Below are 27,224 nucleotides of genomic sequence, written 5' to 3'. Positions count from 1 at the left end.
GCGCGCGTGCGCAATCGCGCACTGCCTGCACATTCTCAGCGCGCAATGTGCAGTTTTTAGAGTTTTTCGAGAACTGGCTTTTTCGGCTCGGCTCACTAAAAGGAACCGGCTCTTTTTCTGGTCCTAAACGGCTCTTCAGGTTGTTTTTGCTTCTTTCATCCCTACACGACCAAATATTATGTAAAATTGTGCAAAAAATGACTTAGAGGAAGCGGGGAATAGAACCAAAAAGAAAAAAAATACCAAAATGAAAAAGTAGTGAAAAGCTGAGAAAAAAACGAAACAAAAGGAAGAGAGAAAAAAGAAGGAAAAATTTAGAAAAAAGCCAGAAAAAAAGAAAAGAAAGAAATGTAGGAAAAAAAGTAAATAGAGAACAAAAAGAAAAAAGTAACAGCTCGGAAAAAATAAACACAATGAGATTTTTTTTAAAGGAATTTAAAAAAAAGTAGAAAAAAAACATGGAAAAAAGAAGAAAAAGTTTGTGTTGCACTCAAATAATTTCCAATTATATCGAGTCAATCTTGTACTTCCACTAAAAAATGTGATTAGGTACAGTTCTGTATCTTACAACCGACTAAAAAAGCCCCCAAAAATGTTAATATTATGCGACACAATATATCAGGAAATAAAAAGAAATGGATATCTTGTGAAAGAAGAATAGAAAAAAAAGAAAAAAATACCAAAATGAAAAAGTTGTGAAAAACTGAGAAAAAAAAAAAACAAAAGGAGAAAAAAAGAGAACAAAAAGAGCAGGAAAATTTCAGAAAAAAAGCCAGAAGAAAAGAAAGAAGCAAATAAAGGGGAAAAAAGTAATAGGGAACAAAAAAAGGCAAGAAAAAAGTAACAGCTAGGATAAAATAAACACAATGAGATTTTTTTTAAAAGGGATTTTGAAAAAACAGGGGAAAAAGAAGAAAAATTTGAGTTGCATTCAAATCATTTCCAATGATATCGAGTCAATTTTGTACTTCCACTAAAAATGGGATTAAATATTTTTTCATTCAAAAGAGAAAAATCATTTTGCATTCCCGGAAACTCCGCAAAATGTAACGTGATGTCAAGTTTTAGACATGTTTGATAATGAATTATCTTGCCACACTTGGGATTGCCGTTGCTCACTGTCGTTTCAAGCGTTGCTCACCGACTTTGTGTGAACGCTCAGACCCGTAAGGAAAATGACAGGGAACATCGGCGGTTATAGTGCAGGAGCTCGAAAAAAAAGCCACTTTTACGCTAACAGCTAAAGTCAATACATCAAAGACGCGTGTCAAGAGAAAACTCTGAGCAAGCGGCCATTAGCGGGGCAGACACTGCCCACGCACTTGAATTCCAAAGAGGGCATTGACATGTGACACATAATGAGGAGAGCACCTGCATTCAAGCCTTTCTCATTGACAATCAGGGTTGGGTAGGATTACTTTAACTGGATTACTTTCAATTACTTTTGGATTACTCCAATACCAAATATGAATAAAGTGACTCCATTTTGTGCAGGCATGGGGAGTATCGGAATACATGGAATGGCAAAAATGATGTCGGCGAGCTGTTTGGATTTATTTTCATTTTGTTTCTGTCGCATTTTATGTTCGTTATGCCGGAGATCAAAGAGATCAAAGCCAGCAGAGAAAGCTTACCGCGTGTTGTGAGTCATCATTCACACAAGCCTTTTATTTCATGGGAAATGGGAAGTCATGCACGTTAGGCAGCGGGTCTGGCGTGGAAAGACAGGAAGTCAGAGACCAATGAGATCGACTCCGATTGCCCGAGTCGATATCGGACAGATGGGGTCGATACCGGACTCGATGGGACCGACAGGATAGATAGCGAATCAGGATATCGAAAATAAACTGGACAAATTAGATGGGAACGAAACTGGAAACTGATATTAAACAGGACAAAACAAATGGGAACAATACCGGACAGGAAATACCAACAGGAACAGGACCGTGTCGAAACCCACGTCTTGCGGGAAAGTCTGGCGTGGAATTATAGGAAGCCAGAGGCGGACGAGATCCATACCAATTGCCTGAGCAAATATCGGACTGATGGGGTCAATACCGGACAGGATGGGGCAGACAGGATTGATATCAATACAGGATGGATATCGAAATTAAACAGGACAAATTAGACGGGAACGAAACTGGAAACTGATATTAAACAACGGGACAGACAGGATTGATTTCAAAACAGGATATTGAAATTAAACAGGACAAACTAGACGGGAACGAAACTGGAAACCGATATTAAAATACGGGATGGACAGGATTGATATCAAAACAGGATATCGAAATTAAACAGGACAAACTAGACGGGAACAAAACTGGAAATATCAAACAACGGGACCGACAGAATTGATATCAAAACAGGGTATCGAAATTAAACAGGACAAACTAGACGGGAACGAAACTGGAAACCGATATTAACTAACGGGACGCACAGGGTTGATATCCAAACAGGATATCAAAATTAAACAGGAAAAACTAGACGGGAACGAAACTGGAAACCGATATTAAACAACGGGACGGACAGGATCGATATCAAAACAGGATATCGAAATTAAACAGGACAAATTAGACGGGAACGAAACTGGAAACCGATATTAACTAACGGGACAGACAGGATTGATGTCAAAACAGGATATACCAACAGGAACAGGACCGTGTCGAAACCCACGTCTTGCGGGAAAGTCTGGCGTGGAATTATAGGAAGCCAGAGGCGGACGAGATCCATACCAATTGCCTGAGCAAATATCGGACTGATGGGGTCAATACCGGACAGGATGGGGCAGACAGGAATGATATCAATACAGGATGGATATCGAAATTAAACAGGACAAATTAGACGGGAACGAAACTGGAAACTGATATTAAACAACGGGACAGACAGGATTGATTTCAAAACAGGATATTTAAAATTAAACAGGACAAACTAGACGGGAACGAAACTGGAAACCGATATTAAAATACGGGATGGACAGGATTGATATCAAAACAGGATATCGAAATTAAACAGGACAAACTAGACGGGAACGAAACTGGAAACCGATATTAACTAACGGGACGCACAGGGTTGATATCCAAACAGGATATCAAAATTAAACAGGAAAAACTAGACGGGAACGAAACTGGAAACCGATATTAAACAACGGGACGGACAGGATCGATATCAAAACAGGATATCGAAATTAAACAGGACAAATTAGACGGGAACGAAACTGGAAACCGATATTAACTAACGGGACAGACAGGATTGATGTCAAAACAGGATATCAAAATTAAACAAGACAAACTAGACAGGAACGAAACTGGAAATTGATATTAAATAACGGGACGGACCGGATTGATATCAAAACAGGATATCGAAATTAAACAGGACAAACTAGACGGGAACAAAACTGGAAACTGATATTAAACAACGGGACGGACAGGTTTGATATCAAAACAGGATATTGAAATTAAACAGGATAAATTAGACGGGAACAAAACTGGAAACCGATATTAACTAACGGGACAGACAGGATTGATGTCAAAACAGGATATCAAAATTAAACAAGACAAACTAGACAGGAACGAAACTGGAAATTGATATTAAACAACGGGACGGACCGGATTGATATCAAAACAGGATATCGAAATTAAACAGGACAAACTAGACGGGAACGAAACTGGAAACTGATATTAAACAACGGGATGGACAGGTTTGATATCAAAACAGGATATTGAAATTAAACAGGATAAATTAGACGGGAACAAAACTGGAAACCGATATTAACTAACGGGACAGACAGGATTGATGTCAAAACAGGATATCAAAATTAAACAAGACAAACTAGACAGGAACGAAACTGGAAATTGATATTAAACAACGGGACGGACCGGATTGATATCAAAACAGGATATCGAAATTAAACAGGACAAACTAGACGGGAACGAAACTGGAAACTGATATTAAACAACGGGACGGACAGGTTTGATATCAAAACAGGATATCGAAATTAAACAGGATAAATTAGAAGGGAACGAAACTGGAAACTGATATTAAACAACGTGACAGACAAGATTGATATCAAAACAGGATATCGAAATTAAACAGGACAAACTAGACAGGAACGAGACTGGAAACTGATATTAAACAACGGGACAGACAGGATTGATATCAAAACAGGATATCGAAATTAAACAGGACAAGTTAGACGGGAACGAAACTGGAAACCGATAATAAACAATGGGACAGAGAGGATGATATCAAATTAGGATATCGAAATTAAAGAGGTCAAGCTATACAGGAACAAAACTGGAAACCGATATTAAATAACGGGACGGACAGGATTGATATCAAAACAGGATATCGAAATTAAACAGGACAAGTTAGACGGGAACGAAACTGGAAACCGATAATAAACAACGGGACAGAGAGGATGATATCAAAACAGGATATCGAAATTAAAGAGGTCAAGCTATACAGGAACAAAACTGGAAACCGATATTAAATAACGGGACGGACAGGATCGATATCAAAACAGGATATCGAAACTAAACAGGACAAACTAGACAGGAACAAAACTGGAAACCGATATTAAACAACGGGATAGACAGGATTGATATCAAAACAAGATAGCGAAATTAAACAAGACAAACTAGATAGGAACGAAACTAGAAACTGATATTAAACAGGACAAAACAAACGGGAACAATACCGGACAGGAAATACCAACAGGAAACACGACCGAGTCTTAACCCACGTCTTGCGGGGCAGAGGTTGGTTGACGGACTGATAAACTAAGAACTGAGCTTAAAAAGACGGAAAGCCAATCTGTTAATGAGTCACAGCGCCATGGTAACTGAACAAAAGGAACAAAGACCACTTTATAAAAACAAGCAGATGTCCCAAATTGTTAACCAAGACTTACCTCATTGATAAGGAACTGAAGTTGAAGAACCGCTGCGCCGCTCTCATGCTGACAAAAGCAGTCGACGCCGGGTCGTCCTAATCTGATGACATTACAGTCAAGGAACTTTCAAAGAGTTACAGAAAACAGTCAAGACGGGAACATATTTTGGTCTTCTGTTTCAGTGTCTTAATGAGCTACCGAAGTCAACAAAAACATGACATAATGCGACCTAAAACGAAAGTTTTGTTTTGTTTTTACCATCTTTCCAAATGAAGACTGGGAAAAGCTACAAATGCACATTGATGTTTGAGGATTACTCCTCAACTCCTTACCTTGGGGGTTTATAGTTTGGATCCGTGCAAGGGAAATCAGGAAAAGGAGCATAGCGGTGGTGTGTCCCTCACACTGTACTTGTATTTCTACTATCTCTCTCTCTTCCTTTCTCTTCTCCTTTTTTGTTTCACTCATTTTCACTCTTTTTTTGTTCCTCCGTCTCTTTCTCCCTCTGTGTCTTTGTATGTTCTTTTGCTCTCTCTTACTTTTTCCTTTTTTCTCTCTTTTCTTTATCTCTCTCTCTCTCTCTCTCTCTCTTTCTCTCTCTTTATCTCCTTCTCTTTTCTCTTCTTCTCTCTATCTATTTCTCTTTAAATTTCTTTTTCTCTTTTTTCTCCCTCTCTCACTATTTCTCTTTTGATCTCTTTTATTTCTCATATTTCCTCCTCTTTCTTTTTTTACGTTTCTCTCTCTCTCTTTCTTTCTTTCTTTGTTCCTCTTTGTCTTTTTACCTTCTTTTGCTCTCTCTTTCTGTTTTCCTTTTCTCTCTCTCGCTCTCTCTCCCCTTTTCTCTATTTCTCTTTTTTTGGGTTGTCTTTCTTTCTCTTTCTTTTGCCCTCTCTCACTATTTCTCTTTTTATCTCTTGTTTTTCATATTCTCTCTCTCTTTCTCTTCTCCTTTTTGTTTCACTCTTTTTCACTCTCTTTCTTTGTTCCTCTGTCTCTTTCTCTCTCTATCTTTTTATGTTCTTTTGCTCTCTCTTACTTTTTCCTTTTCTCTCTCTCTCTATCTCTCTCTCTTTCTCTCTCTTTCTTTCTTTGTTCCTCTTTGTCTCTTTCACTCTGTGTGTCTTGGAATTTACAAGCAAGGCAACAGACTAGCACAGGGCCAAGGGGACAGAGTGTTAAAATAGTGAGTAGGGGGAGTTCTGATATGAGGGAAATCTGTAACTCAAATAAGTTTTACGTGCGCATGCTTCGGAAACAAAGGAGCTTCTGAGATGTTGAGAGAGCTGACTGAGGAGATATCGAACCACAGATCAGTCTCAACAGGTTGTGATGGCTTTTGAATTCAAAGGATGTTCCTGGATGGTTATCAGGAGGTTTACAGCCATCTTTCATCAAACAACATAACTCCTGATGTCATCTGGCTTTATAGTCTGGAGTTATGGGTCAGTTGTCCATGAAGCTAAAAACGAGAAATAAATTTATGCTAAAAATGATAACCATACACAAAGACTGAAGACGTCCATCACACTTGGCTGTCAGAACCCGAACAGACGGTGGACCCAGACGCGTAACGTTTTCGCACAAGCTTTATTTATTATATGGGAACAGGGCAGTCATGCGCGGGAACACAAATGCCAGCGTTTCGGCGATTGCTGGGCAGAATAGACCGGAACGGGACAGGACAGACGGGATTGATACCAGATATAGGATACACGAGTAGATACCGGACAGGACAAGACAGACAGGATCGATACAGGATACTGGAGCAAAATACAGGACAGGAGGGGACGGACGGGATCGATACAGGATACTGGAGCAAGATACAGGACAGGAGGGAACGGACGGAATCGATACAGGATACTGGATACACTAGCAAGATACCGAAGAGGGCAGGACAGACAGGATCGAGACCGGATACTGGAGACTGGAGCAAGATACCGGACAGGACGAGACAGACGGGATCGATACCGGATACACGAGCAAGATACCGGGCAGCACGGGACGGACGGAATCAATACCGCATACTGGATACATGAGCAAGATACCGGACAGGGCAGGACACACGGATTCAATACCGGATATTGGATACATGAGCTAGATATTGGACAGGGCAGGACAGACGGGACCGATACCGGATACTGGAGCAAGATACCGGACAGGACGGGACAGACAGAATCAATACGGGATACTGGAGCAAGATACCGGAACGGACGGGACAGACGGGATCGAGACCGGATACTGGAGACTGGAGCAGGATACTGGACAGGACAAGACAGACGGGATCGATACCGTATACACGAGCTAAATACCAGACACAGGATCGATACTGGAGACTGGAGCAAGATACCGGACAATACGGGAAGGACGGAATCAATACCGGATACTGTTATACATGAGCAAGATACCGGACAGGGCAGGACAGACAGAATATATACCAGATATTGGAGCAAGATACCGGACAGGGCAGGACAGACAGAATCGATACCAGATATTGGAGCAAGATACCGGACAGGACGGGACAGACGGGATCGAGACCGGATACTGGAGACTGGAGCAAGATACCGGACAGGACGAGACAGACGGGATCGCTACCAGATACACGAGCAAGATACCGGACAGGACGGGACAGACGGGATCGATACCGGCAGCAAGATACCGGACAGGACGGGACAGATGGAATCGATACCGGATACTGGATACACGAGCAGAATACCGCACCGAGTCAAAATACAAGTCTTGCAAGTGCAGAGGTTGGTTGATGGACTGAAAGGGAGTGAATGAGAGAACTGAGTTTAAATAGGAGGGAAGCCAATCAGGTAACAAGCCGCAGATGGCGCCACACGGGCGGGCCCAAGGGAGGGCAACCGTGACATTGGCATCAGTTTGACCCACAACAGCTCAGGGCAAAGTGTTTGTGTAACATTTGAGCTCGCAATCACGTCTCCGTTTGAGTAATGGCGCTCCACCTTCACTGGCACCGGATAACGTGAACCCTTGTTTATCGTTTTGGTTGAGAAGCCAGTCGCGGTGGTTCGGAAGCTCAGGGCAGAAACACAGATACAGTAAGTGCAGTAATCTTTTATACCGACAGGGTTTGGTACACATAAGTCAGGTAAAGAGGTAACAATCACAATCCAAGATGCAGGTTAGGTGTTGGTGTTACAGAAAATCCAAGAAGCGAAGGTGACAGTCCAAGAGTCCATCAGGACTTACTCTTGATTCGGAAGGCCAGGCGAATGTTTGGTACACTGGAGTAACAGATGGCTGATAGAAAAGATCTTGGACTTTGACAAGCGAGGCGACAGACTAGCACAGGGCCAAGGGGACAGAGTGTTAAAATGGTGAGTAGGGGGGGGAGTTGTGATAGGAGGGAAATCAGGATAAGTGACCTCTGCTGTGGGAGAAAAACCCCAGTTCCTCCAAATCAAATGTTGAAGTCTCCTTCGGCAAAACACTGAACCACTGATGCCCCGATAAGCAGGTCGGCGCCTTGGATGTATGGAGGTATTGGTGTGTGAGTGTGGGTGGGAATGGGTAAGTGGGTAGCACATTATAAAGCACTTTGGGAGTTCTTCAGTGACTGGAAAAGCGCTATATAAATGCATACATACCCTTACCGTTTAACCATAAGGTCAAAAGAGAAATATTTATATTTTTCAAAACAAGTATTTTAATTTGAAATGGACTATTATCCCTGGTCTATCCCGGTTAAAGGAGAACCCCCTGCAATATCCAAAATCAGTGATGGAGCCCCTCTCCCATTTTTAACATGCTTTCAGTCAGCCCCTGCTCACAGCAATAGTTGACTGGGGATAATGGATAGCAGCCGCACAGGTGCAGTTCATTTTAGACCAACAGAACGGATAATAGAGCAGCCATGTACGACACAAATTCGTTCTCTCGTTCCCTGGTCTGAGAAATAGTCGACTGAGGGTAGTGGAACGCTACAAAACCAGTGCAGTTCTTTTTAAGGTGTGCCTCAATGGCATGGTTCAGCGGCTGGAACTGGAAGAAAAATAGTCGACTGAGGATAATGGATCGTAGCCTCAACCATGCATTTAGTTTGAAGCAGACTTCATTGCTTTGGACAAAAGTATCTTCTGCCGGTTCCTGCTCAAAGCAATATAGATTGGGAATAATGGAACGCTGCCGCACGAGTGCAGTTTATTCTAGGTGGAAAAACAGTGACGAAAAAAAAAGAGGCCCAAAGTTCACTCTTTCAGTTCCTGCTCTCAACCATATGCAATCAGGGATAACGGATCGCGTAACATTTTTTCGACCCGCGAGTCGAGGGAATATAGTGTTATGTCTGGCGCTCCGTTAAGAGGTCACCAATTTGCGTCTCACCTCCTGCGTTTTTCTCTTCAGCTTCTTCCGAACGCTATAAAGTTGCTAAAACGTTCAGCAGCCTTTTATCTTGTGCGCTCAGTACAAAAACAGTAATTGTCAAATCAAATCAAATGTACCGTATTTTCCGCGCTATAAGGCGCACCTAAAAGCCTTTATTTTTTTTTCAAAAGCTGACCATGCGCCTTATAATACAGTGCGCCTTATATAAGGATCAATATTAAGTCGCAAAGTCTTGCAACTAACTTGCAGCCGCCGACTAGATTTTCCCCCGAACGCCAAGTAGTCCGCGGTGTATGCTGGGATTTATTTACCGGCGTTTCATTGGCTAACCAATGTGTCAATCATCATTTGAATCGATCACTATTGGCTAAAGTTATTCGGAGGTCAAGGGGAGGATCCTTTTTATCATTTACAGGCTGGCATTGGCTTAAACGACAAAACAAAGCCTGCAATTGGCCGAAAAAGATGAATGCGTATAGCACCTGGGTGACGGCATACAGAAAGCATTTTTTTACTATTTTGTATTTGTAAATATTTTATTCTCCTGGATTTACTAAACTCACGGATATAAGAGGACCACGGCTGCACATTATTATGAACACAACGACTTCGGTGAGCTACTCTGGCTATATATATTATCTCTGTATCTTGTTTCAGACTGAACTCGATGTTTCTGTGATAAGCGGTGCAGATAATGAATAGAGTGTCTATTTTTAAATTAAACTCAATTCCAAGTGTTTTTTGTCATATATACAGTAAAGTTGCGAGCGAAAAATAAAATAGAAACTAAGGAATGGTTGGCATTTCTTGAATCCCAAGACTTTAACCTTCCGAATGATGGAACGACGCATTTGAGTGACATGGTACGGACACCGCATCCGCACGTGTTCTTTACACGTATTTGCGTCTTTGAAAGCTTTCGGAATGTTAAAGGGTCAAAAAGTTTGACTGAAATATCTGACTGTTTTGTCGACGTTCCCATTGTAGCGCCTTATAATCCGGTGCACCTTATGTATGTTAAAAATAGGACCAAAAACTATTTTTTCGGGGTGCGCCCTATAACCCGGTGCGCCTTATAGTGCGGAAAATACGGTATTCATAAAGCACTTTACAGGCAATAATTTGCCACTCAAAGTGCTGTATAGAAACATTGAATTTACAATAAGACAATACCCCAACCCTACTACTTGGCGTTCGGGGGAAAATCGAGTCGGCGGCTGCAAGTTAGTTGCAAGACTTTGCGACTCAATATTGATCCATATATAAGGCGCACTGTACTATAAGGCGCATGGTCAGCTTTTGAAAAAAAATAAAGGCTTTTAGGTGCGCCTTATATTTATTTTCATTTTGTTTCTGTCGCATTTGATGTTTGGTTAGCCGGAGATCAAAGAGATCAAAGCCAGGAGAGAAAGCTTACCACGTGTTGTGAGTCATCATTTGATTCCTATTTACTTTCTTTTGTCTTTTATTAGCATATTTGGTATTGGAGTAATCTAAAAGTAATTGAAAGTAATCCAGTTAAAGTAACCCTACCCAACCCTGATCCCTACCAAGTCGAAACACGTAATATGTAATGGTTAAAATATAATAAAAATAAATTCATTATCGATAGAAATAAAATATGATAATGGCAAGGCACAGAGTAACCATGTGTGTCATGATTACTGATGCGAGGCACCTGTGCCTTGGCGGCAACAGCCCTGGGCGCTGATTGGCTCCCTGCCTCTTTTTAAACCCCCAACTTCCTGTCATCATTTGTCGGATCATCTGCGAACCTGCGCTACACGCTAGGCAAGCTTTTGTGACTCCTGACTCCATGCTGCCCTGTTTTCGGTCTGATTCCCGTTGCCGACTTCTTTTCCTGACCCTTTTATGTTTTTGCTCCTCCGTCCCAGCCATCGTTTTTTCGCGCTCTCGACATTGCCTTTGCTCGACACGGAAATACCACATCCGACGATCACCAGATTGTGGGTGCAAGCCCTTTCCTAATTCTAAATAAAGCTGAGTAAAACGAACGCATTTGGGTCCCGTCTCCGTTCCTGGTCCGTGACAATGTGAGGATATCAGCAGATGGCCTGAGAAATGTCATCTAATTAACCACAACTTAAGTGCAAACACTATGAGAATAACAAAAATTAAAAACAATTGCAGAAAAAAAACATAAAAATGTAAAATGAAAAGCAAGTATGTTAAAAGTGGTTAGCGCGTGAGTTTAACTTACTATTGGAAGATGAGCTTCAAGAGTAAGGTGACTTCCTCCTCCAGGTTAAAAAGTGGCCGGAAAAAAGCCTTCCGACCATTTTCTCAACCGTATAAAGCTTTCTTATTCCACTTTCATTTAAAAAAAAAAAACGGCTACCTACGAACTTTTTATTAGGGATGTCGAAAAATATCCGGACATTGCTTTAAGTTCGATTTTGTATTGTGTGCAGCTTTTTCCAAGTACAGGAAATTACTGTAGAGGTTACCCAGCAATCCACTCCGAAGAAGAAATCCGGCTTCTACTTCCTGGTTCATGTAAACATAACAACGTGTATTGTAACTGTGATATTTTTATTATTGAATATCTCGTGCATCCATTCAATATAGTTGGTGTAAAGTTTAAAGAAGAGGCGAACCGTTTTTTCTTTATAAACGAAAGTCTCATAAGAAAGCTTGAGGCGGTTGAAAAATGGTCGATACGCTTTTTTTTGGGCCACTTTTTACCATGAGGAGTACCTCTTAAACTGAACTTTCTATACTGTATTTCTAGCGCGAACTTTGACATTTGTATTGTTTAATATCTCGTGCATTCATTCAATATGGTTGGTGTAAAGTTTAAAGAAGCGGTGAACCGTTTTTTCTTTATAAGCGAAAGTGTAATAAGAAAGCTTGAGGCGGTTGAAAAACGGTCGAAAAGCTTTTTTTTTGGCAACTTTTTACCATGGAGGAGGACCTCTTCTATAAGTAAGTTAAACTGAACTTTCTATACTGTATTTCTAGCGCGAACTTTGACATTTCTATTGTTTAATATCTCGTGCATCCATTCAATATGGTTGGTGTAAAGTTTAAAGAAGCAGTGAACTGTTTTTTTCTTTATAAGCGAAAGTGTAATAAGAAAGCTTGAGGCGGTTGAAAAATGTTCAAAAAGCTTTTTTTTTTGGCAACTTTTCACCATGGAGGAGGACCTCTTCCAAAAGTAAGTTAAACTCAACTTTATTTATCTTTATAGAGCATATTATTCTATGAAATGTTTATTTTTTTGGTACAAAACAATACAGGTTACTTATACAAGCCTTAAACATACTTATATAAACCTTAAACATTCAAAGAAACTTACTAACAAATTCAACTTACCAACAAATTGTATATATATATATGAATCAATATTCATCAGCTACACCGCTTATCCTCAGTAGGGTCACAGGGGTGCTGGAGCCCATCCCAGCAAACATCGGGCAGTGGGCAGGGGACACCCTGAACTGGTTGCCAGCCAATCGCAGGGCACACGGGGACAGACAACTCACTCGCTCATTCACACCTAGGGACAATTTGGACCGGCCAATTCACCTGAAATGCATGTTTTTGGAATGTGGGAGGAAACCGGAGTGCCCGGAGGAAACCCACGCATGCATGGGGAGAACATACAAACTCCGCACAGGAAGTCTGGAGCTGGATTTGAACCCACACAGGAGGTTCCCATGACATGAACTGTGCCGCACATGCGCTAACCACTGCGCCGCCGTGCTGCCTATATATGAATTTATTCATTTTTATTTTAAATTTAATAACTCCTGGGTTTTTATGACCCAAGCTAAGGAATGGATCGGTCCATATTCAAATCGGATTATTGTTATAATTACTTTTACATCGCAGACTCAACAACGGTGAGATTTAAGACCCTCCAAACTACAATCCCTCGACATCTTTGTCCCATTTAAAGTAAACAGCGATAAGCTTTCATACAAACAAATACACGAGTGCAGAGCTACAAAATTACATATCGGAACGTGAAAAACAAAGACCGGACAGAATAAGACAGGGCTACAAAGTCTGTCGTGTTCGTTCTGCCTGGTAATCAACAAACACAGTTGCTTCCTCCGTCGTGTTTTTGCTAAAGGTTATCTCAAGGACATTGAAACGATATGCAAAACAACCCCAATACATCCAGTCTGCTTCTTTCCAAATATATTGGGCAGGAAAGCCCTAAAAAGGATCATGAACACTGCCCAAAAGATCACAGGTAAAGGATTACCGTATTTTCCGTGCTATAAGGCGCACCTAAAAGTCTTAATTTGACCATGCGCCTTATAATACAGTGCGCCTTATATATGGATCAATATTAAGTCGCAAAGTCTTGCAACTAATGCAACAGCCGCCGACTAGATTTTCCCCCGAACGTGAAGTAGTCCGCGGTGTATGATGGGATTTATATACCGGCGTTTCATTGGCTAACCAATGTGTCAATCATCATTTGAATCCATCACTATTGGCTAAAGTTATTCGGAGGTAAACGGAGCGGATCCTTTTTATCATTTACAGGCTCGGATAGGCTAAAGGGGCAAAACAAACCCTGCAATTGGCCGAAAAAGATGAATGTGAATAGCAAGTTTGGTTGGTTGTCTACGGCATAGAGAAAGCATGTTTTACTATTCTGTATTTGTAAATATTTCATTCTCCTGGATTTACTACATACACTCACGGATATAAGAGGACCATGGTTGCACGTTATTATTGAACACAATGACTTCGGTGAGCTACTCCGGCTATATATTTTCCCAGTATCTTATCTATAGTCCGGAATTTACGGTAATTCGAACAATTAGGTAAACGGTACATTTTGATCATTCCCAACACAGGCTATCCCCCTACCCAGAGGACATTGCCAGTTTTTGCTACATCAGCAGAGCTACTCCTTACCACCCGGCAACCGCTTTGTCCAACGATTATAATCGGGCAGACGGTTCAGATTCCACGGGGCCCGAACGAACAGACTGAGTAAATTGGGTACATTTTGTGTAAATTATAACTATAACCTTATCCTTCTTGTTTTATAACCTTATCTTCTCTGTTCCTTTATCTTCTTGTTTTTTTTTACCTCACTGTGAATGTGCGAAACTGGAGTGTTATGCCCAATTTCGGTGTCACAATATGTTAACCCATTTTGTAACAATGACAATAAAGGTATATTCTATTTTATTCTATTCTAACACACTGAACCAGTAATTCTCAACTGGTCTGACTTGAAGACCCAGCATTCCACCTGAATCAAGAAAACTATCCACTTATCAAATGTATCCAATGAAAGGATTGTTCAGTCTAAAGCAGATATTAGAGAACATTTTCACTTTTTTTTTTTTTTTTTTGAAAAAATAGCAAAACCAAAACAACTTCAAGTACTGTTTATACTCGCATATAAGCTACCCCCTAAAACAGCTTTAAAATAGCCACATACTAAAACAGTGATATAGAATAGAATAGAATATAGAAAAAGGATCATGAACACAGCCCAAAAGATCACAGGTAAAGGATTATATACATTTGACTATAAAGGATTTTATACGATTAACTAAAGTACATGTATTCAGTTCAATAAAAATATTCACTGACTGTTTTTATTCAAGGTACATTAGAATAGAATAGAACAGAATAGAATATACCTTTATTGTCATTGTTACAACATGGGATATATTGTGACCACGGAATTGGACGTGGCACTCCAGGTCCACATTTTACAGTGAGAATAAGGAAAACAAAGAGATAAAGGGACAAAGAAGATGTTTTAACTGTCTTTGTTGTATAGGCTTTGTTTTCCTCCGGAGGGGGGAGGTGTATGAGGGGGTGAGGGACAGACAGAGATGGCCGGATCCAATTAGATGTTTGATCTTACTGTACACAGAGTCCAGTGTTTTTACCCTAATTGGTCAGTCCATGTGTTGAATGGATTTGGGAAGTACATATCAGTACATAAGTACATATAAGACGGGTAGTTGTGGTTTTCTTTAGTTCCAGGATGAAAATGGTGAACGTAAAACTGTTTCAAATACAATACCTCAACTTCAGAATGTCTCTGCATACGAAGGTTTCAGGTTATGAAGTACTTGAACGAAAAAATATTGCCTCTAGTTCTAAAGGTGTTCTAGGAAGTGAAAAATACAGTTCAGTATGCGCTGCTATTCACCGTTCCCAGAGTTTCGCAAACGTCAACAAACTGGCTATCGCTTGAAATCTGCACTGTTCAGAGTTCAGAGACAAGGAAGAGGAGGGGTTTGGGCAAGATGGCGGAGAGGAGGACGCAGCCCAAATTAAAATTGAAGACAGTTCAGCAAATTTCTATAAAGTCTCGGCTTTTGTGGAAAGGAATCATCCAGAAAAAGTGTTGACAAATTGGGCTAACGTCTGCCAACCGATTGTGAAAAGCAGACGTCGTTGAATCAGTTTTTCAAGAAATTCCAGTCAATAAGTTAAATAAATTATTGTATATTTTTCTTTGTTTTTATACATAATGTGCCCCTCTTTTCATGTTTATTGTGCAGTAATCTCATTTTACAAGCATTTGTTTCATGTTCTGATGCTCCTCTACGATTTATTAAAATAATATCATACTGTACTCTGGAACGGAGTAGCGCATTTACTTTCAAAACACGTCTCTACTTAGAAAGTCTTCAGGTTCCTAAACTACTCCCAGAACGAATTAAATCCCCAAGTAGAGGTACCACTGTACATTCTAAAAGCACCAAAGAGATAAAAAAGGAAGTTTATTTAGGGGCATCCAAGGATTTCACGTACTTGCACGTGCAACAAAAGGAGCTGCTATGATGATTTCAGCCAGAAGATGGCATCGACAATTAAATATTTTTAAGTTACGTACACCACCTTTAAGGAGTGTAGGTGACCCTCTGTTATTTTTCTTCTTTGCATCAGTTTGCCAAGGAAAGGGCCCTCGTTCACTAAAATTGGGTATGAAAGAAACACTGCACTGCATCTCTAGCACACATAGGACCCCAATTGTAAGTGCGATATCCCGGTTTTATAGAGCTTTCATTTTACATGTGTGTATTTATGTTTGCATGTATGTAAATACCGGAGCAATATACCCCTAGTGGGAGGTGGCAAAAGTCAAAAACACACTCGCATTCTTGACTCTTGATTGAAACAGAGGAGGGGGTTCCCAGCCCCCTCGCTCCACCCAACTGATGTGTTGGGAGTCATTAAGTGACCATATCCTCCAATTCCCACCCCTAATTCCACGCGCCAAGCAGGGATACTTGCAATGGGTACCATTGTTGTAAGTCTTAGGTATGACTCATAGGAGGTTCGAACCAGTGACCTCTCAATCTCGGGGCGGGCGCCTTACCCCCAAGGCCACCGAGTTTATTTTAGATATGAATACTTTTTATTTTCGATCAGGTTTTATAATTGTATATTTTGCTAACTGGAACGCGACTCATGCAGCACGGCAGCGCAGTGGTTAGCGCGTGTGCGGCACAGTTCTGAGGTCTCGGGAACCTCCTGTGTGGGTTCAAATCTAGCTACCAGACTACCTGTGCAGAGTTTGTATGTTCTCCCCCTGCTTGCGTGGGTTTCCTCCGGGCACTCCGGTTTCCTCCCACGTTCCAAAAACATGCATTTCAGGTGAATTGGCCGGTCCAAATTGTCCCCAGGTGTGAGTGAGTTGTCTGTCCCCGTGAGCTTTATATAGACAGAAAGCCAATCTCTCAACCAGCCGCAGCTGGCACCACACGGGCGGGGCCAATTGGGCACCATGGCAACCATGACACCTTCCTGTGTGGGGTTTGCATATTCTCCCCCGTGCTTGCTTGTTTCCTCCAGGCACTCCGGTTTCCTCCCACGTTCCAGAAAACATACAAGTCATGTTAATTGGCCGGTCCGAATTGTCCCTAGTGATTTGTCTGTCTCTGTGTGCCCTGCGACTGGCTGGCAACCAGTCCAGGGTGTCCCCTGCCCACTGCCCGAAGACAGCTGGGATGGGCTCCAGCACCCCCGCGACCCTACTGTGGATAAGCGGTGCAGATAATGGATGGATAGATGAATGGAACGCGACTCTGATTTCATTGTAGAAACACCATGATAATAAAGCAGATTCTGATTCTGATTTGTTATCCAATTTGCTACTTTTTATCTCTTTTTCTTCATTTTCCTCTGCATGGGCTTACAGTATATATTCACCTCAGTGACCACGTACTATTGAATATACTATGCCCTTTGATTGACGGACAGCCAGTCCCGGATGGCTGTGCCCGGCATATACAATCGTTGCGACTTTCGTTTTCTCGCAGTCGATGTTTGGCGCCCAGGGAGGATGACAGGAGGATCAGAGAAAATGGTGTGGGGGAGGACAACAGGAGGGAAAGGAAGGGGAACAGACCGTCTTCCAGAAAACCTGCTGACAGTCTTGGACCTCAACCCCCAGGCAAGAAAGGATTGCAAAGATATTTTTTGTCATATTGTTTTTTTTTGTCTCACGCTTACTTCTAAGAATTTTGCAGCATTCAAAAGTGTATAACGACTATATATTATTATTGTTATTATTATGTGTAACGACTCTATTTTTGGAAATACAGTGGTACTTCTTGAAGGATTTAATACATTTGACTATAAAGGATTTTACACGATTGAATACAAGTTACATTTATTGAGTGCAATGAAGATTTTCACCGAGTAGGCTTAAGTTCTACGACAGGTCACGCCGTTCCATATGTAGAATATTTTGACGAAGAAATTTTGATAACAGGACTCTGACGGAGGACAGCAGGCGATGTTTTGAGAACAAGGCCCTCGTGATGTAGAAACGCTCGGTGTGTCATGTCCAGCATGGTCGCCATGGCGACAGGCTGGCCCCGCCCCCTGGGCACCAGCTGAAGCAGATCAGCTAACCTTAGTGTGTGCTACTTAAGGGTGGGTTGTGGGTTTTGCGGGTGCTGGCTCATTGCATTTTCTGTTTTGCATTTTCTGTCTGCATTTCCCGTTCTGTTTTGCTCTGTCCTGTTTTGTTTGAGTCGGAAGAAACCTGTGTTTGCACGTTTTTAGTTAAAGCCTGTTTGTTCTGTCTTGTCCCTGAGTTTTGGACGACTTTTATTTTACTAAATAAAAGTTTTGATCGTCAACGCAATTGAGTTCTCCCTTCCTGCCTCCTGCCTCCGTTCTGGTCTGGTTCCCCCTCGTGACACGGTGTTGTTTTGAGTTTTCCAAACATCGCGACGCCCAGGGGTCCCTCTTGAAGGATTTTATACATTTGACTATAAAGGAATTCATACGATTAAATACAAGTTACATTTATTGAGTGCAATGAAGATTTTCACCGAGTAGGCTATAGTTCAATGACAGGTCACGCCGTTCCATATGTAGAATATTTTGACTAGGGATTTTTGATAACAGGACTCTGACGGAGGACAGCAGGCGATGTTTTAAGAACAAGGCCCTCATGACGTAGAAACGCTCGGTGTTGTTTTGAGTTTTCCAGACATCGCAACGCCCAGGGGTCCCTCTTGAAGGATTTTATACATTTGACTATAAAGGATTTTATACGATTGAATACAAGTTGCATTTACTGAGTGCAATGAAGGGGGGCTTCCTTGGCACGCCCATGGGAGGAGTCGAGACGCCATCTTGCGGGGAGACGTGGGCCGTGAGGAGAAAGCTAGAGGACTTCAGAGAAGGCTATACAGAGACTCGAGCAACACAAATTCGACTAATTTGGCCACTTAGTTAAATTGCCAATGAAATTATATCTGCCCCTGTGTGAAAATGTCAGTTTTTCTTGTTAATATTTTACATCAAGAAATGAGCGCACATCGTTGGGTGAATGTAGGTTGTGTTTGGTTAATGGAGTTAGATAACTAATTCGAACAATATGGTACATTTTAATATTATTTCCCAACACTCTACTTACGAGTTCAATCTGGCATTGTATAATGAAACGCTTGTAAACCGGAACACGTTTTCTTATTGAAATGAATGGAAACGGGATTAATCCGTTCCACGGTCATGAAATTTAACCAAACCGCCGTTAAATCAACTGTAACTGCCCTAGATGTACACTAATGTTCGGTCAATGTACATAAATACAGATGCTGCCCAATTTACGAACAAATTCCGGACATTCGTTCGTAAGTTGAGTTTGTTCGTAAGTTGCTTCAGTGCTTTACTTTGTATGTTTAAGATTCATATAAGTATTTTTAAGGCTTGTATAAGTAACCTTTATTGTTTTCTACTAAAAATAACACTTCATAAAATGATATGCTCTATAAAGATAAATCAAGTTAAGTTTAACTTACTTTTAGAAGATGGACTTCGAGAGTTAGGTTACTTCCTCCTCCGTGGTAAAAAGTGGCCGAATGAAAGCGATCCAACCATTTTCTCAACCGCATCAAGCTTTCATATTCCACTTTCATTTCTAATGAAATGGCTCGCCTCTTCTTGACACTTTACACCAGGGGTGTCAAACTCATTTGAACTCGGGGGCCACACGATAGAACAAACATTCTGTCGGGGGCCGGACTAGTAGATAAAAGAGAAAAAAAAAAGATAAAGAAATAAGAGAAAGAGGGAGGGAAAAGGAGAGAGGGCGGGAGAAAAAAAGAGAAAGAGAGAGAGGGAGGGAGAGAGAGCGTGAGAAACAAAAGGGATAGAAAGTTTTGAGAGAGGGGGGAAAGAAAGGGAGAGGAAGAAAGAAATCCAAAGAGAAATAGAAAGACAGAAGGAGATAAAAGAGAATATAAAAGCCCGAAGGGTAGGAAGAGAGAAAGAGAAAAGAGGGACAGAGGAAAAAAGGAAGTTAGAGCAAAAGGGGTTAAAAAGTCACAGAGAGAGAGAGAGACAAAGAGCAACAAAGGAAGAGAAAAAGCGAGACACAGAGAGAGAGAGAGAGAGAGAGAGAGAGAGAGAGAGAGAGAGAGAGAGAGACAGAGAGAGAGAGAGAGAGAAAAGGAGAGAGGGCAGGAGAAAAAAAGAGAAAGAGAGAGAGGGAGGGAGAGAGCGTGAGAAACAAAAGGGATAGAAAGTTTTGAGAGAGGGGGGAAAGAAAGGGAGAGGAAGAAAGAAATCCAAAGAGAAATAGAAAGACAGAAGGAGATAAAAGAGAATATAAAAGCCCGAAGGGTAGGAAGAGAGAAAGAGAAAAGAGGGACAGAGGAAAAAAGGAAGTTAGAGCAAAAGGGGTTAAAAAGTCACAGAGAGAGAGAGAGACAAAGAGCAACAAAGGAAGAGAAAAAGCGAGACACACAGAGAGAGAGAGAGAGAGAGAGAGAGAGAGACAAAGAGCAACAAAGGAAGAGAAAAAGAGAGACACAGAGAAAGAGAGAGAGAGAGAGAGAGAGAGAGAGAGAGAGAGAGAGAGAGAAATAAATACAATGACAGTGTCTTTGTTCAAGGCACCTTTCTTTGGCAACATCAAGTTGACATATTTCAACCTGCAGCTTGTTTTTCTCTTGCGCTTCTCTGAGTGTTGTCTCGCGGGCCGGATTCAATCCCTTAGCGGGCCTGATCTGCCCCGCGGGCCGCCTCTTTGACACCCGTGCTTTACACCAACCATATCAAATGGAGGCACGAGATATTAAACAATAAAAATGTCAAAGTTTGCGCTGGAGATACAGTATAGAATGTTTACACACGAACCAGAAGGATGAAGCGGGATTTCTTCTTCGGGGTGGATGCTGGGTGACCTCTCACAGTGGCGGAAAGAAGCACTACAGCACTGTCCTCTACTCGGATACAAAATCTAACTTACCGCAATGTCTGGATATTTTTTGAAATCCCCCAAAAATGTTCGTATCTACCGTTTTTCGTAAGTCGAATGGTTGTAAGTAGGGGAGCGTCTATGTACCGCATAGTTTAAATAAAATAAAAAATGCAAAAGCTGAGGTTACTGAACAGTACAACGCTTGATTAACTAACAGCAGAACAGAATCGAAATGATAAAATATAAAAATTGGAGTCTGCAAGAAACCTTCCAACAGGACAATGACCCTATCCATGACTTTAACTATTCTTTATCAACAATGAACTGCAATCAAAATCAAGTTATATGGACAGCTACCATACCATTCATCAATAAAATCTTATTTTAGAAACTATAAAAACTTAAAACACACACACACCTTTAATATATTCGCCATCAGTAAATGGTTTTCCATGCTTTGCCACTCAGTGAGCAATGTGATAGCTTGCTTCAGTGGTGGCGTTTGTAGCAGTGACAAATGTTTTCAGTCTGTGTTTGTTTGCCATACTTGGACACAACGCGTTTTAATGTCTCCGCTTTTCCAGACTCGTCCTTGAATTCATTTTCATGCTTCGTCTCATGATGACGCTTAACACTTGTTGACATGCGAGGTAAAACGCTCTTGAGGCATAATGCACAAACAACACTGTCATTTTTTGCACAAAGCCTCAGTCATCTGTCCACGCTGGCTGAAAAGAACAAGATTTTTTCGCTGGAGGAGCTGTTGTGATTCGTTCATTTATCGCGCGCCGGTGTTTCTAATGATTCTAATGATTGTTTCTTTAGTGGTTTAGTAGTTAGGAAGTGCAGTTTGCTGTGTTTTACAGAAACGTGGCTCACGTCTAGCATTCCGGACGCTAACGTGGAGCTAGGCAAATGTTTAGCGCTGTTAGAGCAGATAGAGACACAAAAGCCTGCGGGAAGCGGAGAGAAGGCGGACTCGCTATCAACGTGAACACGAGGGGGTGTAACCCTGGGCACAAAGATTTCCATCTGCTGCAGGAACTTTTGGCCTAGCGTGTGACGTCATCCACTCAGCTGTTGCTAAACTACAACACAGCACCCTGAGGCCATCCTGTTTATTTGTTATTAATCAACAAATTAAACACAGATCTTTCCTCCTCTGTGAGGCGCAGACACACGGAGCAGAGGAGGAAGGGCGCTACCGTAAAGCCTCTAAATAACACAGAAAATGTCTGAATTTCACCTAAAAATACGCACGGAAAAAAATCACTGGTTAACCCCGTGCCATAGGTTGCCGACCCCTGATATAGAGCATTTGTGGAAAAAAATCTGAAAACTTCTGTGCACCATCACCATCAAACGTTAAGGACCTTGAGCTGTTTTGCAAGGAAAAATAGGCAAATGTTTCTGTTCCAAGATGATGTAAAACCTTTAACAATACTTTTTCAAGGCATTTTAAATCTCCAGACCGTGACTTTCCCCGGGCTCCACGTTTTTGCACGCATCCCATTCGAATTCCCGTCACAATCGGGGCCACATCAAAACAAGCGAGATGCTGTCAGAACACAAAAGCCGTTGCGGAGGTGAACCGCCTACATTGAGCCGTGAGATAAACAGCGTGCTTCTGCCAGATAGCCACGGAGGGACCGGACAAATTGTCGATTGTTTCGCTTGAATTGCCGTTATTTCGTCTGTGAAAGCAAAACAATCAACACCAGAACACATTTCTCTCGCTCACGTTGCAGGCGCCAGGGTTGGGTAGGGTTACTTTAACTGGATTACTTTCAATTACTTTTGGATGACTCCAATACCAAATATGCTAATAAAAGAGTCATTTTATTCATATTTAGTTTCTTTTGTCTTTTATGCATCTGCATCGACGACGGCGCCGACCAATCAGCCAGAGGCTTGGTCTTGGGGCATGACTCCAATACCAAATATGCTAATAAAAGAGTCATTTTATTCATATTTAGTTTCTTTTGTCTTTTATGCATCTGCATCGACGACGGCGCCGACCAATCAGCCAGAGGCTTGGTCATGGGGCATGACTCCAATACCAAATATGCTAATAAAAGAGTCATTTTATTCATATTTATTTTCTTTTGTCTTTACATTTATTATTATTATTTTTATTTTATGCATCTGCATCGACGACGGCGCCGACCAATCAGCCAGAGGCTTGGTCATGGGGCATGACTCCAATACCAAATATGCTAATAAAAGAGTCATTTTATTCATATTTAGTTTCTTTTGTCTTTTATTAGCAATAGCAAATATGCTAAGAAAAGACAAAATAAACTAAATATGAATAAAATGATGGCTCACAACGCGTGGTAAGCTTTCTCTCCTGGCTTTGATCTCTTTGATCTCCGGCAAAACGAACAAAAAATGCGACAGAAACAAAATTAAAATAAATCCAAACAGCTTGCCAACATCATTTTTGCCGTTCCATGTATTCCGTTACTCCCCAAGCCTTCACACAACGTAGTCATTTTATTCATATTTAATTTATTTTGTCTTTTATTAGCATATTTGGTATTGGAGTAATCCAAAAGTAATTGAAAGTAATCCAGTTAAAGTAACCCTAGCCAACCCTGCTCATGCATCCATTCAATACGGTTGGTGCAAAGTGTCAAGAAGAGGCGAGCTGTTTCATTTGAAATGAAAGTGGAATAAGGAAGCTTGATGCGGTTGAGAAAATGGTTGGATCGCTTTTTTTCGGCCACTTTTTACCACGGAGGAGGATGTTGGTCTACTCTTGAAAGCATCTTCCAAGAGTAAGCTAAACTCAACCTTGTTTGTCTTTATAGAACATATTATTTTATGAAATGTTTATTTTTTGTTCAAAACAATATAGGCTTCTTATACAAGCCTTAACAAGAACTTTGACATTTTCATTGTTTAATATGTCATGCACAGGGTTGGGTAGGGTTACTTTAACTTGATTACTTTCAATGACTTTTGGATTATTCCAATACCAAATATGCTAATAAAAGACAAAATAAACTAAATATGAATAAAATGATGACTCACAACACGTGGTAAGCTTTCTCTCCTGGCTTTGATTTCTTTGATCTCCGACAAAACGAACATAAAATGCGACAAAATGAAAATAAATCCAAACAGCTTGCCAACATCATTTTTGCCATTCCACCTGTTCCTTTACTCCCCAAGCCTGCACAAAATTTTGTAATTTTATATACTTATAAGTTATATACTATTTTATTCACTGTTTATCTTACTTAAAGTCAAATATACTTGTTCCAAAGTCGGACTTCAGCCTTGAGTGCAACCTGTCAGACGAGTGTCGTAAACCACACTTTGCGTTGGAATGTGGCTTTTCTTTCATCCTGTGCAGATAACAATGATTTAATCACCTCGCCTGGTGAGGTGGAACATGTGCCTATCACTCTTTTCCCAAGCTTCAAAGGATCATTGGGAAATCTGCATCGATGACGGCACCGACCAATCAGCCAGAGGCTTGGTCATGGGGTGTGAACATTTCATCGGCATGGATTATAACATGGGAAGACCCAAAAACCTTGTCTCCTGCACACGATCAAAATTGGCACAGACAGAGACCTGATTTATTTAACTACGTGATTCGGCTAAATAAATTGATATGTGGACTACACTCGTCGGTACAGCTAATTCAACTTCTCCGACTTCTGAATATGCTCCAACTGTAAGGAATTAGGATTCTTATTTCAGTTTAATAAATGTTAAAACCTTACAGAAACCACTGACTTAGACACGCACAATGGTTGAAGTACAAAACAAAATAAAGAGTAATAGAAATAGAATGTGATTATGTCAAGGCACAGACTAACCATGTGCGGAAAGGGAGCTAAAGAAGGCTTAGCTAGAATGGATCTGTAACGTCTACTGCCGTCGATGGCGCGGACAGAGTTTACGTACTCTCGCTGTGCATCTGCTGAGTCATTAACACCAACTAAGCTTCTAAACGCGATTGTCAGACTTGCTTAAGCCAAAAGCTCGATTTTCGTACCGGTTGAATATTTAAGCACCCACGTCCAGCTTTTTTCTCGCTGTTGTGGCCGAGCCATCTGGCGACTGTTAGTTTCCGTGCATCTGTTTTGTTCCGAGTGCATGTCAATGAGTTACTCCCTGCCTCCAATTTCCAGGAGTCATCGGGCTGCTTTTAGGAGGGTGAGCTGCTTTAATATTAACTTTGCGTAAAAACAATGTATTTTTCTTTTTAGTTTAGCAGATAAACAGGTCAAAGTGCGAACTGACGTTAAAAGGACAGTATTGTCATGATTACCGATGTGATGTACCTGTGCCCGCTCCTTTAACTCCAACTGCCTCGGACTCTGATTGGCTCTCTGTCCCTATTTAACCCACTCCTATTTGTCCCCTTTTGTCAGTCCATCTGCGAACCTCAGTTTACTTTAGGCAAGCCTTTTTCGACCCTGACTCCCACCTGTTTTTTGCTCCCGTCTGTTCCCCGGCTTCGACCCGTTTTTTGATCCTGACCACGTATACCAGGGGTGTCAAACTCATTTTAACTCGGGGGCCACACGATAGAACAAACATTCTGTCTGGGGCCGGACTAGTAGATTAAAAAGAAAGAAAAAGAGGGTTAAAGAAATAAGAGAAAGAGGGAGGGAAAAGAAGAGAGGGCGGGGCAAGGAAAGAGTGAGGGAGAGAGCGTGAGAAAAAAAAGAGCTAAAAAGATCAGTCGTGAGAGAGGGGGAAAGAAAGGGAGCGGAAGAAAGAAATCCAAAGAGAAATAGAAAGACACAAGGAGAGAAAAGAGAAAAGAAAGCGCGAAGGGTAGGAAAAGAGAAAGATAAAAGAGAGAAAAGGAAAAAAGGAAGTTAGAGCAAAATAAGTTAAAAAGACACAGAGAGAGAAAGAGACGAAGAGCAACAAAGGAAGAGAAACAGAGAGACACAGAGAGTGAAATAGACAGAGAGTGGGAGAAAGGGGGCAGAAAAGAGGAGAGAGAGAGAGAGAGAGAGAGAGAGAGAGAGAGAGAGAGAGAGAGAGAGAGAGAGAGAGAGAGAGAGAGAGATCCAAGTACAGTGTCTTTGTTCGAGGCACCTTTCTTTGGCAACATCAAGTTGACATATTTCAACCTGCAGCTTTTTTTTCTCTTGCGCTTCTCTGAGTGTTGTCTCGCGGGCCGGATTCAATCCCTTTGCGGGCCTGATCTGGCCCGCGGGCCGCCTGTTTGACACCTGTGACGTATACTCTCCTCTCCTGGTTTTCGACTCGCTTCCGACCCTGACTCCGTTTTTGCTCTCCCGTCCTGGCTACTGACCCGGTTTTTCCGTTCCCGAAGCCGCCATCGCTCGCCACGGAAGTGCCACTTCCGCGTTCAGAGCGACCTGCTTTCTGCGCCCAACGTTCACCGGATCGTGGGTGCAACCCATTTCTTTTATTCCAATAAAACTGAGAGAAACGTAACGTAATTTTATAGTGCAACCAAAAACGAGAGCTAAAAAACACAAGGTAGAATACGAACTCTGGAGACTCAAAAATAAAGCACCACTTTTTTGTATAGACTTTGCAAATGTTTTCGGTTTTTCAGGTTTTCATAGCTGCAACATGGTGGACAATTATGTCAGCTTCCTCTAGCTTCATGTTACAGTTCTGTGAAAAAAGTATTTGCCCATATCCAGAATGTATTTTGCATATTTATTACTCACAACATTTTCAGTTCATCAAACTGTCACGACCAGATAAAAGGGCAGACCCAATCGCGTAACGTTTTCTCAAAATTCTATTGAAAGAAAGAGAAAGGGCTGGACGCGGGAAGCAAGTCGCTCTCGTACCCAGATTGTGAGCCGAACACGGAAGTGGCTCTTCCGTAGCGAAAAACTGGTCGGTAGCCGGGACTGGAAGAGCAAGGCGTGGTCGGGGTCGGAAACGATTCGTAAGTCAGAACGGGAGAGTAGACGGGGACAAAAAAGGTCGTAAGCTGGGACAGGAGAACAGACGTGATCAGGAGCAAAAACAGGTCGTAGCCGGAGACAAACTGGGAGGAACGGGCTGGTGGAAAAATGGGTGCAAAAACAGGACAGGCAGGAGTCAGGGTCAAAAAGGCTTGCCTTGTATCAACGGAGGTTTGCAGACGGACTGACACCTGGAGAGTGACAGGACTGGGCTTAAAAAAGGACAGGGAACCAATCAAAAAGCTTGCAGCGGCTGGCGCCAAATGAGCGGGCACAGGTGGGGATTTGGACCAAATGTTGATTCTATTTATTAAGGCACAAAAAATGTAAACCCTATCTGGCCCTATGTGAGGAAACAAATCCCCCCAGTAACCGT

The 27,224-nt window shown here is 41.6% G+C and overlaps 1 protein-coding gene across 13 annotated transcripts in view; it reads right to left on the bottom strand.

Moving 5' to 3' along the window:
• The window catches only part of stxbp5l (syntaxin binding protein 5L), a 308,998-nt gene that overhangs the window by 175,876 nt on the left and 105,898 nt on the right, over nt 1-27,224 (bottom strand). For all 13 annotated transcript variants that reach the window (XM_088353620.1, XM_088353624.1, XM_088353621.1 and 10 more), the window contains exon 3: nt 4,910-4,991. In XM_088353620.1, the coding sequence (XP_088209746.1) occupies nt 4,910-4,991 (82 nt within the window). The remainder of the gene's footprint in view (nt 1-4,909; nt 4,992-27,224) is intronic.

This window comes from Urocampus carinirostris, chromosome 14 (genome assembly GCF_059441175.1).
Source record: "Urocampus carinirostris isolate Australia breed hairy pipefish chromosome 14, RoL_Ucar_1.0, whole genome shotgun sequence".
Taxonomy (NCBI): domain Eukaryota; kingdom Metazoa; phylum Chordata; class Actinopteri; order Syngnathiformes; family Syngnathidae; genus Urocampus; species Urocampus carinirostris.
The sequence above is the reverse complement of the archived record's forward strand: the minus strand, read 5'-3'. Positions and strand labels throughout refer to the sequence as shown.